The 18,968-nt window shown below is 36.7% G+C and overlaps 1 protein-coding gene and 2 long non-coding RNA genes across 6 annotated transcripts in view; 2 read left to right on the top strand and 1 right to left on the bottom strand.

Annotated features, from left to right (window-relative positions):
- Window positions 1-284: 284 nt before the first annotated feature.
- LOC131785812 (ras-associated and pleckstrin homology domains-containing protein 1-like) lies at window positions 285-18,032 on the bottom strand. 3 transcript variants are annotated; one of them, XM_059102770.2, is made up of 16 exons: window positions 17,782-18,032; window positions 16,337-16,529; window positions 14,196-14,279; window positions 13,552-13,585; window positions 10,197-10,342; window positions 8,244-8,306; window positions 7,369-7,609; window positions 7,129-7,250; window positions 6,833-6,907; window positions 6,116-6,256; window positions 5,350-5,460; window positions 4,524-4,625; window positions 3,629-3,772; window positions 3,192-3,291; window positions 2,614-2,726; window positions 285-2,478 (listed from the first exon to the last, which is right to left on the bottom strand). In XM_059102770.2, exons 2-16 carry the CDS (start codon window positions 16,511-16,513, stop codon window positions 1,519-1,521), a joined length of 2,613 nt encoding a protein of 870 aa, XP_058958753.2. In that variant the 5' UTR covers window positions 16,514-16,529; window positions 17,782-18,032; the 3' UTR covers window positions 285-1,518. The 3 variants fall into 3 exon arrangements, with proteins under 3 accessions (XP_058958753.2, XP_058958746.2, XP_058958760.2); XM_059102763.2 differs by lacking the exon at window positions 17,782-18,032 and adding an exon at window positions 17,586-17,732; XM_059102777.2 differs by lacking the exons at window positions 13,552-13,585; window positions 14,196-14,279; window positions 16,337-16,529; window positions 17,782-18,032 and adding an exon at window positions 10,529-10,615.
- LOC136283981 (uncharacterized) overlaps window positions 12,063-18,968 on the top strand; it is a 14,671-nt gene continuing 7,765 nt past the window's right edge. The window contains exons 1-4 of one of the 2 annotated variants that reach the window (XR_010719011.1): window positions 12,063-12,556; window positions 12,696-12,889; window positions 13,081-13,156; window positions 14,199-14,291. This is a non-coding gene — a long non-coding RNA (uncharacterized lncRNA). Of the gene's footprint in view, window positions 12,557-12,695; window positions 12,928-13,080; window positions 13,157-14,198; window positions 14,292-18,968 lie in introns of both variants that reach the window. The other variant, XR_010719010.1, reaches the window with a different exon arrangement.
- Window positions 18,124-18,968, top strand: part of LOC131785861 (uncharacterized) — a 1,141-nt gene continuing 296 nt past the window's right edge. The window contains exon 1 of the long non-coding RNA XR_009340321.2: window positions 18,124-18,859. This is a non-coding gene — a long non-coding RNA (uncharacterized lncRNA). The remainder of the gene's footprint in view (window positions 18,860-18,968) is intronic.

Below are 18,968 nucleotides of genomic sequence, written 5' to 3'. Positions count from 1 at the left end.
TCATTTTAATAAGCGACACAAATAGTATGCGCTCTCCCAACGTCGAACGTCCAAAACAAACAAGACCGGCAGAAATATAGAGCGCGTGAAATGGGAGAACCAAAGCGAACTGGAGCTGTTTCCCTGAAAATCGCAACCAACGCTTGTCGCTCCCTCCCCTCTTCACTCGTATGTTTTTTTTAAGGGCTTCGAACAGGTCAAACAGGGCTTAGAACAGGTCAAACAGGTTTTCCACATCTTTCTCTTCTTAAGATATAAAACAAACAAGACATCCAAAAAACAAATGATTAAATGCAGAGATGATCGTTTATTAACTACAAAAACGGCGTATATTCGAAAAATTACAACGTACAAAAATATATTTTTAACATAGAAATATTTATCAGTACCGTGTCCTAACTCCTATGTACAATTGAATATGTTTTAAATGTATAATATCTCGCAGTAATAACCATGGATTGCTTCCCTTTGATATAAAATGTTGGACACTACATAAATTTAAACATATCAGAACTTAATTTATTTGAACCAACTACCAAGCAGATACATCAATTCAATATTAGTATTTAGTTGAAACCACAACACATAATCGCAATACAAAAAAAAAATACAGATACTAAAAATTAAGTTCAACTTTTTTTTACAAGAAATGGTCGTAGATTTCACTCTTGACGCACGATTGGGTCTCATTGGCTGCTGGGAGGTGAATGGTACTTGCTTTTCACTTCCGAACCAGCCAATCAGCGCGCGCGGTGCACTATTCCCTTGTGTGGCACCATGTCGTGATCTCGTGAAAAAAAAAACTTAAACTGTGTCGTGAGACAAACAACACCACTTCCAACATTTTACAAATAAACATATCAGAAAAAAATATCAAAATTTCAACACAAGAATATTCACGGAAATTTGACAATACAACTTACATTCGAATAGTCCAGTTTAGTTCAGATGAACTGTAACCTTAATTTTAGGAACTTTTCGACGGAATTTCCGTTTAAACACTTACACTGATAAATAATTGGCTTGTGTGAAATGGATTGTCATAACTCTTAAAATCTTAGATCCAAATCTAGCTCTTTGATGAGATGTCGATTCATGATTGGTATGTTTCTAGACAGTGTCAAAATAAAATTGTCCTACACACCTTGAAACATATAATAACACCTCCTTCCCACAAGGGCTCAGTTAAAAAAATAATTCCATTGTTTCCTCAACTACATAGCAGCTTCACACACCCGATTCTTCCATCTTAAATTTTGAAAATTACGGTTCGAAATTCTATTTTTCTTCATAGGAAAAATATAGGAATGTTCAAAAAAACAATTCCTCCTACATTTTTCCTGTAAATACATCTTCATATATGAAAGATATAAAATAGGTTTGACATCATTTGCGTTCAAGTATCATTAGTTCTTAAACGCTCAAGTTTAGCTCACAGTTCACGCGAGACCAAATAAATAATTACCAACATTTCTCATTTTATTGTAGTTTGTTTACCCAGCAGGCGAACAAACTTGTTTACGAGCTGCCCGTGAACGAAGACGTTCTCCCTTGAGAGGTAGGAGATTGCGGCCCAGAGCTGCTAAATCTTGGTCTCCCTGTTTTGGGCGGTACTGCTGGGGCGTCACTGGGGGTTCTCCGCCTGCCGTTACTGATAGACATGCTAAGCCTTTCTTTAAACAACACCTCTGGAGGAGGAGGAGGGAGCTCCACGTCTGCATCTTCTTGAACGTCTGAGGTAGGTGGCGGTGGAGGCATTTCCTCCATGGAGGTGGAGAGAAGCCGTGAAGGGGGTGGAAGGAGCGAGCCACTGAACACTTCTTGGTCTGACGTACTAGGAGCGGGTTGAGGCATCCCAGATTGGTCTGAAACAATTGAAGGAGTTTGCGGGAACACTTCGTGGTCCGAAGCGCTAGACGAGGTTCGTCGGAACACGCTGTTTTCTGAACTTACAGACGAAGTACGGGGTGTCGCTGATTTTGGAGGGACGGGAGGGGGAGGAGGGGAAGCACTTCCGCGTGTATTCGAAGAGTGAGATACCCCCATGTTATTACTAGGCTCCTGGGTGACTCCACGATTTGCCAAGGGTGGGGATGGTGGCGGTGGAGGCGGCGACACGCTGCGAGTCCTCCTTGGTTGTTTAAACGAGCTCCTACCCCGTGGGCTTAGTTCACCACCATTCTGCGCCTGTTCTCTGTCTTCGCTGTTGTCTCCCTGTGGCTGTGCAGGTTCCCCTTCTATTTTCTTGGAGAATGACTTCCGAGGTAAAGGCGGTGGATCTAACACCAAATTGTGCTCTGGAACAACAGCTTCTCCCGCCTCAGTTTCATGGGTCTCATCCTTTACCTCGTGTTCTTCCTCCAGAGGTTGCAGGCTCACGTTATCTATGGTGAAAGGCTTTGGGTCCAAGGTATTTGGCGTAGCAGCTCCCGCACTATGCGTTGAGGGTGGATCGGGTGAGATGGGTTCAGAAATATTCTGTTCAAACAAAAACACAAAACTTGCCTTAAAAAGTGTATGAAAAATTGCGGCTGGTGGTTTGTGAGCAAGGGATCTATCATTACACAGTTCCGATACAAAGCATACGTCGAGAAAAACAAGAATTAATTTTACCTTAGAGTCATACTCGTTCCCTTTCTTCCAGGCATCCGAAAACAAATTTCCAATCTTCTTTGAAGGCTTCTTGGGTTCAATTTTACTCCTGTTGACGGAGAAGCTCATGCTACCTGTGAGATCAGAATAAAATATTGAATGGTACACTGTATTTATTTCAAAATAAACGAGTATGGAACGAGGTTTATATGTACATCTCGTTATCCATGCTAATCAAAATATTCACAGAGTACGCAAGGGCCGAAACGTAACCATTGGCTGAGACAGGAATTTTTTAGCGTCTTATTGGAATTTAGGTGGACACCGACATGTTCCGTTATCACATGCAACTAGCAACTCCCTCCCCTTCCCTCCCCTCCCCTCCTCGTACCACTTCACGCTTCGCACAAGTAACAGTGAAAGTGTATCTAGCTGACAGAGGCTTTGTCTTTTAACTTCCTGCCTGCGTGACAGGCGCAAAGCGACGTGGCAAAGAAGTCACCAGAGGGACACATGAGAGGAATTATACCATCTACTCTTTTCACTCTCTTCTATTTTACCAGCCATAGCCTGCGTGCCAAACAGTTTATTCTACTTACCACTGGGATGGATTGAGGATGTGCCGATTGAATCTTTAATTCTCTGAGACTGAACCTTTGCTTTCATCGACTGATAATCCTTGGGTGGTTCAGCCTGCGACTGTGATGACATACAAAGTTAATTTACTCCATGTGACAATTAATGAATTCAATGCCCCAACAAATTAACATACGACGCTGGACCACCCGAAATCGGCTTCTCCAAATGCTTTCTTAATTAATGACGCAAATTGAAAATAATTAAGCCAAAGGTTAATATTTGTAATTACTGCTCCAATTGTCGTGACATGAATATCTGGCCAGTGAAAGTCACGCTATCTTTGGGATTAAAGACACTCGCAAATGTTCGCTTTCTATCACCTGATACTGGCTGACAGAATTTGTCATACAGCAGACAGAAAATTTCTAAATAACAGCAACAATCCCAGGACACTAACGTCAAGTTTGCCATCTATTTGGTCAGAAGTTTGTCCTGCAGTGAAGCTTGATGACCTGGTGAACTTGTTCCTGTCCAGTGTGAACGCAAGCTTGTCCATCTCGTCTTGCGTGTCAGTATAATCTACCAACATTTTGTATCCGAACTACAAGAAATAGAATCACACAAGAACGTCGTCTCTTTCGCCATCGCCTGGGGTGGGGGAGGGAGGGAGGGGACACACACAACACTTTTTCGATGCACGACACCCCCAAGTTAAAACAGAGTTGTAGACCTGTTTATACAGCTATATATCTGGCCTGATAGAATAACCACCTTTTAACATATAAAAATTTTGTGCCCCGAAAGAAATAAAAAATCCTTGGCTATGTTTTTCAGCCTCTCTGATCGACGTTTACAAAACAGCCAAAAAGTGCTGTCATCTTACAAACTTTTCCATGTAACCCATATATGAATCTTGCAGAAGAATAGCAAAAAGTCTCTTGTTCACAGATAATGTATAGAGCTGTTTCGAGAAAGATTATTGGAAATAAGGACAACAGTGCACGCAACAAAGTCGAAAGGTAATCTGGGTATCCGGTAATCAGTGGATCGAAATAAGTCAAATAAATAAATACATGTAACTTCATCTAACCCGCCATGCTTCGTCCTTACAGTGACGTGTTCTAAGTTTCCCCTGAAAAATTCAAATCGAGGTTGTCGCGTACACTTTTACGCTTTTTTCCCCACAGTCTTTCTCGAAACAGCAGTACATTTCCGCTCTGTTGTACATGCAGCATGCGCACAAAGAGCAGCCCTTTCCCTAAAACACGCCGATTTTCTCTCGCCCATTCTCTTCTCTCGTTCGTTTCCACAGTGGGAGCATGGATAAGACTAAATAACCCAGCTCAACTCACCTTTGCTAGTCTGATGCCCACCATCCAGCGCTGCATTGTTTTAAGATCTTCTGCGCAAAAACAGCGAACAGCTTTTGACTCCAGGTCATGGTATTGAGGATGCTAAAAAAAACAAGACAGCGACATGTCTAATTTGTTGCTAAATCACGCTTTGATCGAATGATTACAGTTCCTCATTTAAAGCTTTAACTACATTTCCGTACTGTAAAAATGAGCTTCACGTATGTGCACAAAGAACAAACTGTTTTCAGGACGACTTTCTTGTGTGTTCCATGCTCATGATCAGTCATTTATTTGAAATATGTGTTTCACAAATACACCGTTTTTTTTTTTAACCAAAGAACCCTTTTTGGATTAACCACGAGTTGTTTTCTTCATAATTTCACCCGAATACACCATTAACAACACCAGTGTCAAAAAACTAGGATCGTTGTCAAGTACAAAGATTCACTTCAATATTATTTTGTAGAGCGCCCTTCCACTGCGTCGTAAAATCAAAACCGAAGTAAGCACTTCGGCCCAACAGAACAAAGAGGCCAGGCCACGATATCCCAGGGGGCCAATCAGAACTCAAAGTAAACACAAGCAAACGGCTTCAAAGCGCAGGAGATCTTTTGTATCTAATAGGCTGATTGAGAGGAAGGCGCGATTTTTTAGGACCAATGATGGAGCGAAATAAAGCAAAACTGGTGGAATCTCAAATTACTTTCGTCACCCGAATGAAATTGCCCTAGCAAACACTGAAATAATCTGCAAAACGATATTGTATTTCCTTTAGTGAAAGAGCTAAACTGAGCCAAGCTACACAATAAAACCTTAAACATACTTTTAAAACGAAGCAGTGCTCTGTGGGCGCCTTCAGCTTCTTCTTGAATCCAATACCATTATAGATTGAAACATGTTCAAACTTCATCAAGCATACGATGTCGCGTGACGACTACAAATAAAAAAATTAGTGTTTTGTTGGTAAGTTCATATGTTAAATGTAGTTGCTTTCTTAACTTTTATTGCTAAGAAGGAGTACAAAAAATAAAACCGAAATAAAACATAACAAAAGAGCTGTAAAGAGGCATGGGTCACGAGATTAAACTCATGATTGAAAGCACTTTAAAAAAAATTGCAATCACCCAGTTTAAAACAAACCAGCAAATGGCAGGGAGGTATACCTTATTCCTTGTAGAAGGAATCGATCAAACCAATTTATTGATTACAAACGGTAAAAGCCAATAGTACAGAGGCACGTACATACCCTCTTTGGGGGATTATCGTATATAAAAGGTAAATGTAAGTAGATCAAATGGATAAATAGGGTATGAGACAGTTGGCGCGCAGTGTAAACCCAGAAAATATTTGAGGGGCACAAATACCAACTGTATTTAGCTTGCTCAACCCTAAATTCAATCAAGTTTTTCTTTCTCTCTGTTTGCAATTGTCTTTTTTCTCTTCTCTCTGAACCTCGAAAAAGGAAAATTTAAAGAGGGTAGGACTTGGAATGTTAAGTAATTCAAGAAGATTCAGCTCACACATAATTACAAGGATTTAGTATTTCGATGACTTTTGAGAACGGATTCGCTAAGAATAGCCATGCTCACCTTAGTTTTTCCCTTTGGTGTATAGTAGATTCCAGATGCTCTAAGAACAAAATAATGCTTTTTCCAGGATTTTTTCCCTTCCTTAAGGTACAAAATACCATCAAGTTCAGGTAGTCTCATGGCATCCTTTTGAAAGAATTCCTGCCAAAAACAAACAAACAAACACTATGGTCAGGGGTAGGTGACATTATCATGGGCAACGCCTCGTGTACACGGTTTCACAAAGTGTCAATTCTGTTCAAATAACTTCCACATTCTGGCTTCATTGGTATATCTCATTACAACTTCTTAAACCCTCCACACCTAACATTAGTATGAATATCCTCTAAACCGTCCTCTATACATTTCCTTGGTGCTGACAAGGAGAATTTGTACAACAACCAACAGCTTGCCTAATTGGTAACCGTTCCCTTTATTCTCATGAAATTAATGTTTAATTCAGGGGTAATATTGGTAGAAGAAATCTGATGCTTCTCAATCTAAGAGGTAAGAAAGGTGAAAGTGATATCAACCTCTGAAAGAGCATTATGTCTTAAATCTTAAACAATGGTCTAAAAAAGGATTTTCAAAGATTTTCAAAGATTTTCAAAGATTTTCAAAGATTTTCAAAGATTTTCAAAGATTTTCAAAGATTTTCAAAGATTTTCAAACAATCAAAACAATCATTTTCTAGGATTGCTACCAATTCTTATTAAAGAATATCATATGATTTATCACCTGCAGCAAAATATCTTTACTTTTCTCTGCCAACTGTGCAGCACCTGCTGATGTATCACTTGTCAGAAGAAAGTTCTGCAAAAGATTAATTTCATTGGTATGAACTTCAGTAACTGATAAATTCTAATCTGTTTACTCAGTGTCATATCAGGAGAAATTCCTGGGTCCTCACTCAACTTTATAACATGATTTTGACCTGAAAACTGTAGTTTGATAAGGAGCAGGGAACATCAAAGACTACGAAACCCTTTGAGCCTTAAACAAAATGAAATGTCTCAAAAGTCATTTTGACATACCTGCGGGTTTCTAAAAAGTGCATATTTTTCTCTTCTGTTATTAATCACTAGTTTGTTCTCAGAATCCCATGGCCAGGTTGAAACTACATCCACTACTGATTCATGATCTTCCAAGAGTCGTTCTGAAGATGCAAATAAATCAAAATCACACATGAAATCAATAACTATTGCATTCTAATTTTGGACCGTCAATTTCTTAGCTAATAATTTGTTGAGAAGATTCTGCAAATCCATACTGACCTAAAAAGAGTTCTGGAATTCTTTCGATCAGAACCCAGTTGGGATCAGGTTCTGTGTCATTCTTGCGCATCATTTTCTTGCATACTTCCCATGCCGTCCAAGTCTGATCAATGGCCACAGTTTTTGATGTTGGATCCTCATCATTGTATACTTTGACAACTAACTTTTTCACTCTAGCTGCCCTGAGTTTCTCCAAAGCTATCCTTATTTTCTCTGCTTTGATTCTTTCATGTTGTTCCTCCTATAATTGAGAAAATCACACCATCACTTCCACCTACTCTTAAAACCAATTTCCAGCTGAAGAAGTATTTCAGGATTAAATTCATTGTGATGTATGGTTAACCCTTTCACTCCCACAAGTGAGCAACACAGAATTTCTCCTTACAATATCAATACAATATCAAGCAGCTAGCTGATGAGAATAAAGAAAAAATATCAATTATGGGATTATTAATTGATCCAGTACCAAGTTCTCTAAAATAACATCATAAGAATTGTATGGCAGACAGTAAGGAGAATTACCAATTACCTGGACTATGTTGTGTGTGGAGTAATATAGTGATTTAATAGGCAGTCTTTAGCAACGCATAGCTAAAATATAGCTCAACACTGTAAAAAAGTGGCATTGACATAGCTTTTAAATATGTCTCATTCTACAAAGGACTAAATAAAAAAATTCAGATTGGCCATTTAATTATATTGATTTTGAATTTAAGAAACTCCTCTGAAAGTGTTCCTTGTACTTTTTGCTTCAGCTCCAGGATCTAAATCTAAATCTCCCTACTGATCCCAATCATTTCTTTCAATGCCTGTTCTGAGAGATTATTATGAGCTAAAAGAGAACACAAAATCAAGACAAAACTCTCACTACTCACAGGGGTAAGTTCTCTCGTCTCTTCTTGGACACTTTCAAGACGGCTGCGCACATCAGCTGACACCTAGAAATGTTCAAATCAACAGCATCATACAGCGTAACTGCTTCCCTTGAAGCCAAATGTTATTGCTTCTAAGAAAATCGGCAAAATATTTTCTGGTTAGATTGATGCCTCCTTGATTAGTTCCTTTTAGACAGAAAATTATAGTTAGCATTTCAATTCAGGATAAGACCCAGTGTGATCAAGATCATTTTGAATAGAAGACAAGTTAGATTGTGATCCTTGATAATTAAGTAATCAAGACCCATTAATATTGGTAAGCAATAACTTGTTTTGTGATTATGTTACCTAGCTCATAGTTGTTACTCAAAGTGAAACTTATTGCTCATTTTTACCTTTCTTTTGGTTCTTTTAATTGCCATGTGCTCATTACCAAAATCAAGATTATACTTAAGCTATGATCACAATACTTAGATAATTTCTTCACATAATGATTTAAGTTGACCGCTTCAATATAATAATGCCCAAAGGAATAGGAAAAGGAATAAATAAAGAAAAGATCCTATATTGGTTTGGTGTTTTTCATCTGCGTGTGTATCAACCTGGGAATCAAGTTTCTAACTCAAGCTTGACGAGAAACATTTACATACTGGGTAGGCCCATGTTCTGAATAATGAATCAAATAGCTCAGCATCATACTGGGTACATTCCAAAGGACTTACATATTACAGATATTTTCAAGTGCCAATTAACTTTGACAATCCTTTGGAAAATTGTGCAAAAATAATTACTCCAGCTGTTGCCTTGGAATATTAATGTAAATACCCCTAATGTGGAAAATGCAGGCAAAAGGTCAGCTATAACATATGTAAATATTGAATGGTTTATCTATCATGGCAATATTTGAACAACAACATAGAAGCCCTCTCTAAACTTGGGTGATAACTTACCAAATGTAGATACTAAATTCACTAATTCTGTGAAAATTGAAATGTTATAGAAAACGTTTTTATGGTCTTGATCCCGGTTGATTTAATAGCTTTACTTATTATAATAAGATTTGGTTTCTCCATTTAAGTCAAATATTTGGTGACTCAATGAAAGTTTTAAGTTACCCCTAAATTCTATTGCAGTCTACATTGATTTCTGATTTGTGGAGGCACATTTAGCAAAATAATTTACAGTACTTTAGAATCTTTATTCAAAATAACCTCATAAATTGATAGAGAATGCTGCAAAGATTTCCATTTTTTAAATTATGTTTCTGTTACATGGCTGTCAATGAAAGCTTGCTGAGATAAATTCTATAATAATTATAGTGCCATGTCCATACAAAAAACGTGCAAGCATTTATTATGTGACTGTAAGACAACTCCCTTAGGAGCCTGTGGGGCTGAATCACAGCAAGACACTTCAGAGCGTGTGCCTCACATCATGAAAACCAAAACAGTCAGTAGAAAGAATTGCTGGTTATATCTTTTGAGCAAATATTATTTTTCCTGTCAAGTCTGTAATTTAACTTTCAAACCCAAGTTAGTACTTAATTTTGACATCTGAGATACCAGCAAAACCATCAGTGACAATACCATACAATATTCAGATGGGAAGTGACTTGTATGAATTAATAACTAGGGCATGCATGAATGCATTTAGCAAAACAATCAGAGTTGAAATTCTTCCAGGAAAGGGAAATACATCCCTGAACATAACACATAATCTATGTAATATTATCCTAAAGCTTTGTTCACAGAGCAGCAAAACATGGAACTTGCTCAAACATCATTAGGAACTTAGCAAATATTTATTAGGAGCTAACTTAACTGGGGAAAACCACATGTAATCCATTGCATTGTTAATAAACATTAGTGAGCCATAATTGATATTCATCCAACATACCAGATAGTGGACAATACTTGTATCTGTTGCCAAAAGAATGAAAAATTCACAACATACCTTCATTTTGGGTGAGATTGGAGAGTTTATTATGGGGCTAGAAATTGTCTCTGAAAACATGGAATCTGTTTCACTGGAAGACGTCATGTCCCTTTCCATAACACACAGATCTTCTAGAAGGGCATCCAAGTCGACTTCACCACTTCCTGTCGGCATACAGAGATTTTTATATCAGTGCTTTCCAATCATGACACTTATTAATTACTAACAGCATAATAAAAAGAACGTTCTTTTCATCATTCTGATTCAATCATTTGATCAAAATCTTGCCAGCACATGACTGCTTGAAGAAAATAAAAACAAGTCAAAGAGAGGAAATTTTAAGAACTGACCACATCAGAGGAAATGCGTCATGTGTTGCTGTTGCAGGCTCCACAAGGACTGAATTAACTATAAGTAGGTTTACAGCTAAAACGTGGCTGAGCTAAATGATCAACACGAAACCTGATGCTATCAAGTATCTTATGACAAAACCCAAGGGTCAGGTTTTGATTGAAGTTTTCCATGCAATCACCAACACACCGTTTGAATAAGCTGTTTTTGCATCACAGATATTAGTTCTTTTGGAAAATGTACCCCAGGAACTTTTATGGATAGTTTTAAACAGCTGAGTGTAAACAAGTACAATTTTGCTGGCTAGGAAAACAATTAAAGTACAGATTGGTGTATGTTTCAAGCTGGGACAACAAACTGTGGGTGAAGTTAAGTAATCTGATGCTTACAGGACAAAGTGCAAATTACATCACACTGCCACTGTTACAGGCAAATATTAAAAAACAAAACCTTATAAATCAATAATTTTTTCAGATTTAAAAAATTTGCACCAAAAGCATGAAGAATTCTAAAATAACTGCATGTTAAACAGAAGCTTGTTTTTTTTTCCTTCTTTTTCATTCATTTTCTACTTTAAATGTTTTATAATTTTCTTTTAATAAACATGATAAGATAGTTCCTGTTTGGCACAGATAATGTGTCAATGAGCCTGTCTGAGAGAGTTTAAATAAAATATACACTTTTTGATTCTTGAACACATATTTCATGCCAAAAATGTTTGTTAAGGTAATTTCATGACAACAGAGAAAGAGAGAACGACACAAGAGATCTACATACTACACTGCCAATAACAGAACAGGATGCCGTAAAAAAAGCATGCTGATACAGCTACAGCACTTCATGCTAAGTATTTGATAATTAAGCATGGTAGCAAATTACATCTTGGCAAATATATGCAAGATACATACAGCATAGAAGGATGTATAATTCAGTCTTAAAAACAAAAATGTAAAAATTTCATGTCTAAAATTTTTAAGTCATAACTATTCTTAAATGATCATGCATAAAAGAAAAAAGAAGTAAACATTATTTGAACATAGGTTTTTGGCATTAAGAAGGAATAAACAAAGAGAGATCACAACTACAACATATCCCAAAAATTACAAGAGATAAGCCAAGTTAATTAATTAGCCCAGCAGGTTCTTATCAGCTTGATTATAAACACGGCCAGCATGTGCATTTGTTACTTTATCTTCAACAAGTGTTTACAAGATTCAAGAATTCACTTAGCACCACACACATTATGTTGAACTTACAGGTAGCTTATTGAGAGTGACGTAGCATCCACTGGCTTTCTGTGCATGTACCAGACTGAAATCACTTCACCAAATTTAACTGTTGTGAAGATATCAGCTTTTTATAGTAAATGACTTAAAGCCAACTGATAGTGGACTGCAATGATCTTCCTGACTAGCTTTCAATAAGTCAGATCAGATGTGACAACTATTTTTTATTATCAGATAAATTTATCTGCCAGGATTGTCCTGACACTAATGAAATGAAAAGTATTTAAAACAGTCTGGGATGGAAAATTGTTCCCCTGAAAGATGAGTGATAAGTAAATTACTGATTGTGGTGTGAAATACTGCACAGCTTAAACAATCAATGTTTTCTTTAATTTTTTAAAACTGTCAGGATTTATTATTTTCAGATATGAATGATATATTGACTGTATGCTGAAGGAATGAGTGCTACATTCTCCAAAATATGGTGATACATATGCTCTATTGTGAGAAAGTTCAACCATGGTGGAGGAATTCCTTTTAATAGACCAATATCACACAGAACCATCCTGGGGGGGCACCGAATCAAAACTGAACAGGCTTAAAGTCTTGGGAGTGTCTTGCGTTACATTGTTTACCAGCAAGTATGGCCCACAGAAAGAATCTCCTCTCAAAACACTGTCACACAACAAACCCAACAAGTTTAAGCACATTCAGCCTCGATTTCTCACACCACAAAATCCAAGATGGCGCTGCATTGCATGATATTGATCTACATGTACTTGTTTAACAAAAACTCTTAAGGTAGGTGAATTGTTGGTGCATGATATTCTTTGGGGAGAGACAGAAATAGAGACAGGTACAGAGACAGAGAGATGATCAGACAGTATGACCATTTTGATAAGTTTAACTGAGCTTACCTTCCTTTCAAAAATATCAACAGGAAACTTTTCAGGCAAGCCAGTGAAAGTGCATGTGTTTCATTGGTGTGATGAATGATTGGTCGAAAGGCAAGAGCTGACCAGAGACTGGAGGGTTTGATTGACAACCATGAGAGTTGGAAGAAACACACAGTTCACAGTTCATTAACTGTCTGTTAAAACATTTCTCACTATCAGAGAAGAGGACTGAAACAAGGTACATGCAGTCATAGATCAACAGTCGGCAGATATGGAGTGAGTAATTCAAGATCAAAGTTACTAGACTTAGACTATTACGGTGAAATGCAAACTATGGTTGTAATCAACCAAGATACCCAATCTAGACTCCAAATGTTTCTTCAAAGTGAAAAGATTGCAAGACTTTAAGCATGGATTGTTGCTTCCTAGAAAATTGCAGAGTCTGTGTGAAGGAAAGTGAAGAATAAAAGCCAACTGAGATTGAGGAAAGAAAAGTTTACATAGGGTTAGTGTCCAACAAGAAGTCTCCTCTAAAGAGTATTTGCCTCTTTTTCAACAAAGCAGCATGTCACACATAATAATGCTACCAAGAAATTTTAACGAATGCTATGCTATGAATTACTGATTTTTAATATATACAGAGCTGGAAGGATTATGAACAATTTAAGTGAAAGTAGGTTTCTTTTATAAAAAAGTTTAGTTCAACTTCTGCTTGTTTCTGAGTAAGTAGAGAAGTGTGATCATTCTAGACTAGTATCGTCAATGGATAGATGGCATTTGTTTTCTGTAGCATTTCACTCAACTTATCAGGTGCTATACTGCTGCTATATACTCACATCAATATTCACAGCTTTTATATAATTAAACTAACAAGTTGCTCATAGTAATATTTAAACTCACCCTCTATAGCACTTATGGAAAATCTGAACTGGTCCTGAATAAAACAAAGGAAAAAAATTTTGTTTGGTTAAGAATGATCAATTTAATAAGGAGATTGTTGATGCAACATTTCTTTTTCAAGGATTTACAAAAAGGCTGCGAAATAAGGTCATTCCAGATGATGAAAAAATAGAGGGAAACAATGAAAGTTGTACAGAACTGAAATGCTTCTTAAGAATTGAGAACATAAACTCAGTCAAACAACTTCTGAAAATTATGGTCTACTAAAAGGTGCTGAATGGAGATATGGATGTAAAATGTGAAAATACAAATTCACTCTGACAGTTTAAGCTAAAAATTACATCCACAACTGTAAGTAGCATATCAATCATTCAGCTCCATTTGCAACATGATTCTTAACCCTTTAACTCCAAGTTCAAATTTGTAATTCTCCTTACTGTCAACCATACAATTCTTATAATGTCAGTTCAGAGAATTTAGTATTGGATCAACTAATTATCCCCAAATTGATATTTTCCTCATCACTCATCCAGTTGATATGGAATTGATGTTGTAAGGAGAAGTTCTGTTTTGGTCAATCATGGGAGTTAAAGAGTTAATATGTGATACGCTTAACTTCTCAATTACTGGCATGTTATTCTTACCAGAGGCTGTGAGGGTGGTACATATGGCGATATACCTGGGCTCTGTTCATCTTCTGTTGGAAACTGTGACTTCTGCTCAAGCTCCTGCAAACAAAAGTAAGTTTTGAAAAGAGTCATGAACATGTACATGTATACTGTGTACAGCTGTTTTGAGAAAGCTTGTCAGAAAAAAAAGGACAAAAGTGCATGTGATGATCTTAAAACTTATTTGAGGTAATCTGGGTATTCTGTGTTCAGTGAAGTTCAATGAGTGGATTCAATAAATTAATTCATCAAATTTGTGACCTGTAGTCCTTACAGTGACATTTTCTAAAATTTTCCTGAAACCTGTAGTCTTGGAACCGTGACCTGAAAACTACCCACAATACCTTTTGGGGTTTGACACATGAAATTTATCAAACAAACTTTCTTAAAACAGCTTCATACACAGTCAAATACTCTTACCATTGTGTAAACTTAATAATGCACATGCAATATTCATGATATGCATTTACTCCAATAGTTTCCAAATTTCCTTCCATAATATAAAGATTCTCTTACTTTTAATCTTCATTCTGGACAATTAGGTGGTGATAAATTTATGGAGACATTGAATGAAAGCTAAGAAAAAAATGGTGACTACCAGAGTAAATACACCTTTTCACAAAGTTAGAGTAATGTCTCTGATCTAATCTCTGACCATTATCTCCAGAGTGTGACCCTATTTTACATATTCAGCAAGTTTACTGAAATAATTTGATTTAACTTGAGTTATTATTTTCTAATGATTTAAAGAGGATATCGTTATGTGCAGTACTGCAATGCTTTTGAATGTAATGAAAACCCACAGCTTACTTTGTTTCAGAAAATCCCTCTCTTTTTTAAAATATTGAGAAAATCATGTCACAGTTCATGCATACTGGAGTCACTCATGTATAAGTCGACCTTTTATGATAAAAAAAAATCCTAAAAAATCACCTTCAACTTATACATGAGTCACACACAAAGACTTGACCCAAGCAATCCAAGAAATTAGCATAACAATTGTCTGAAGTCTGTTAAGAAAACCGAGTTTAAAAAACCAGTTATAATTGTGTTTGAGTTTCATCACTTTTCAGGGCATTCTTTGTCATTAAATAAAGTTTGAAATAATAAATTTTGAGTGGCTTAAAACAAAGCTAGTGGAGCTGATTTCTACTACTTAATTAATCTCCTTTCAAACTCAACATTAAGATAAAGGTTAGTTAAATACAAGAAGATTTCATTTGCAATGTGATTCGCAAAATATGGTAAGATACTTCTCCAGTGAATCAAAGTGCTCGTGTATGCTTAAATTGTGGTGGTATAAAAAAGTGCTAATAAACTTCATAGCACAAGATTACATTTTGCTCTGCACTTTTTCAATACATCATCAGAAATAAGAGATTAACTTTTTGGGAAATTTCTATCTGTCTAAATTTTACTTCTTTGATTAGAAATGATGAAAAATTTGATTTTTGACCTTGAAAATGGGGGTTTACTTATACACGAGTTCGACTTATACAAGAGTAAATAAGGTATGTCTAAATTTGTAAACCCTATTAAAAATGATTGGTTCCAAAACTATGAACAACAAAGTCATGTATCTAGGCAGCACAAATAACTAGTTACTACGCACCCAGTCCAAGAGGAAACTATTGTAAAAGACAGGTTGATGTGAGCTGGTCTGAAAAAAGCCTTCCAGCCCCCCACTCACATGGCTTTGTTGAAAAAAAAAACACAGAATATCAAATTGAAAACAAGAAAAAAAGTGCTTTTTTTGATGAATTGAGAGTTTCTTGTACTGACAAGAAAAAAAAAGGAAAAGTTTTTATTGCATAATATTTTTTGTGGTTGTTCTGCATGCACCAATTTATTGCTTCCTATAATTCTGTTGACACACAGTTTTTCAAAATTTTTCACCAATCAGTGGTCAAATGATAAAATGCTTATTGACTGAGTTTGGTCTGGCTGGATTGGAAAATTTTTCACTCTTGGTCATGACGCACAGCACAGACTTCATTGTGCTCAGTCTGTGCATCATGATCACAAGCCAAATACTTTCCTATCCAGCCCTCCCACTACGCCAACACAAGAGATCTTTTGAACTTGACATAATATAAAAAACAGAACAAGGAATTTACCTCTTGGAAAGTCTGCAACTCACTCAACATTTTATCAATATCATCATCATCTTCATCGTCGTCATCATCATCATCGATGCTGTCCTCCGATTTATTTTCCAGAAGGTCATTCTCACTGCTGGCTGGAGTCACCTCAGCACTTTGCTGATGATCACTTACCTCCTCTTCCATTTCCATAACTGAAGTTCTTGATCTGAAATAAACAGGAAGTACTATGCTTCAAGGTTTTTGCTTCTCTGAACTTTCATTTTCATTGAACGATTTCAGTAGCTTAGTGACTGGGAAAAAAAAAATAATTCAATAATCTTTGGTCTCATAAAGAAGAAGAAGGTAGGATTCAAATGCTGACCTTAACTTAATTTCTCATGTACAATTTCATTGCATGACAATCACATGCAAGTATGCTTTCATAATTATGTCTAATTCATAACAATAACTAACAACAATTCTATTGATGAAGCTTTTCAAAAACATATTGATGTAGGAATGTTTGATTCAGTGGTGCCAAATCAACAAACTGACTTTAAAACAGAAACCTAATTAATAACAAATTTCTAGATAAATTTTAGATGAATGATTGTTTACACAACAATATCTTTGTGTTGAAAAATAAAGAGTTAATAGGTCACCATTCAAAGGAACTTGTTCAAGCATGATGTTAAGCTAACATAAATTATTGGATGAAGAAGATCAAACTTGTTCCTTTGTCACTTTTACAATAACAAACACTCCTGAACTAGATTTACATGTCTTTTCAAGACTGTGCTGAACAGCAAACCTCGCTAGATTTTCACTTTCAGCTAAGATTGGTTGCCAAAGTCCAAGAGTGTGATACTGAGAGTAGTATTCTTAGGAAATTATGTGTAGGTAGAATAATTTTTACTCACTGGAACTTCAGAGAGAATAATTGACCACGATTGCTTGTATATCGCAGTTATGTGGAGTGCATAAGCGTGAGATGAATCAGACCACGCAAACAGAATTAAATTTGCACGACCCCATATGTTTTGCCGATAATAATTAGTTTATATTGCGAGAACAGTGAAAAGATCACATGTGGCATAGAAACCCAAAATAAAAATAAACTTATGCGTGATCATGAAACTAATCGTCCATATTGTACAAACCTTATCGAGAATTTCACGAGAGTAAGAAAACTATAAAAAGCTAACACAATATTGACGAATTCAAGGGCGGTAAAGACTATGATGAAGTTTATGGTTGGACTTATTCTTGTGTCAATACTCACAACGTCTCATCGGAAGTGTACGGAGCCATCAATCCTTAATTCGGTATAAAATGAAAAAAATTCCAAGAACTTCTAAGATTTCTTTCTCTCAGCACCACAAGTTAAATTAGCGTTTACTCTCTGTCGGTCTGACTTATTTAATCTTGGGCAAGAGCATTAAGAAATATAAGGTTATGAAAATAGAATGACACATCACCTTAGCAGTACGATCGCTACTTGACCGGATACACGCCCCGTGCGTCAAACTTCGGTGGAATGTGCTGGAATTTTGTGTGAAGCTTTGTTGGAAAAGTATTATTAACAAGGATGGGACAGATCTATGCCCCCAGACGTAAACTGTACTATAAAAGTCCTTCCTTAGGAAATGCTTATCGAACGTTTCGTTAGCAGGGTCGAGAGCGTCAAGTTGCGTTCACAACTGCTCACAACCACTTGTTCCGCAACCGTGAGCGTTGTAACAAAGTATGGACTGGAACGAGTGGGTGTTTGTAAGAAAAATCTAGATCGGATGGGACTAAGGTAATGAATGGAACGTTACTCCAACTGGCGAGCGTCAGGTTGTAATGAGTGGACACGGGCGAGAAGCTGTTGCTTATGATATGTCGTTTAATTTTCACTTAAAAGTAACTTATTTCCTTAGCGACGCAGCACAACGGGTTCTTCACAAATTTATTCAAAAGCTTTTAAAGTGCGTATAAAACGAATTTTTTTTGCGTTTTCTGGTTAATAGCTGTATTCTAAATTAGAAGTAATTGACCTTAGCGCCTAGTCGGTTCTCCTTAACCATTTTTTTTTTTGTGCATTGAAAGTACGATTTGACGGCCAAAGAGTGTCCCCATCAGGCGCACGGCTAAAACGATCATGTTACACAGCTGTGACGTAAAAACGATGAAGATACGTCAGCAACCATGGCGGAGAAAATAGAAATCTTGAAGGAAGAAAGCGTATCGCGTGGCCGGAGCACCAAATAATGTTAGCTACAAGAATAATACACATATACCGGGTATTTCTAAACACTGCTTTCCAAAAAATGTAGCTGTATAGCCAAAATGGACGCGTTTCGATCGTCGACATCGAGGAGATTTTGCTCTTCAATGTCGTTTGCCTTATGCTCCGTACCGGCTTCGAAGACGGCTGTTACGAACACAAACCAAGAGTCAAATCAGGGAAAGATAACCAATGAATTCTGCTAAAAAGAATGCTGATTAAGGGGCCTGTTCCCACACCGTACACCATAATTTTCTCTTCGGCTGACATTTCGCAAGCGAAGAAAGGTGAGCTCCTTATTGTTGTTAACGTTAATTTCACTTGCTTGAGATGTACTCATACTCCTCGTCTTTCCACATGACTACATTTGCGCTTTTCTTATCGTATGAAAATCCT

Source organism: Pocillopora verrucosa, chromosome 10, assembly GCF_036669915.1.
Source record: "Pocillopora verrucosa isolate sample1 chromosome 10, ASM3666991v2, whole genome shotgun sequence".
Lineage (NCBI taxonomy): Eukaryota > Metazoa > Cnidaria > Anthozoa > Scleractinia > Pocilloporidae > Pocillopora > Pocillopora verrucosa.
The sequence above is the reverse complement of the archived record's forward strand: the minus strand, read 5'-3'. Positions and strand labels throughout refer to the sequence as shown.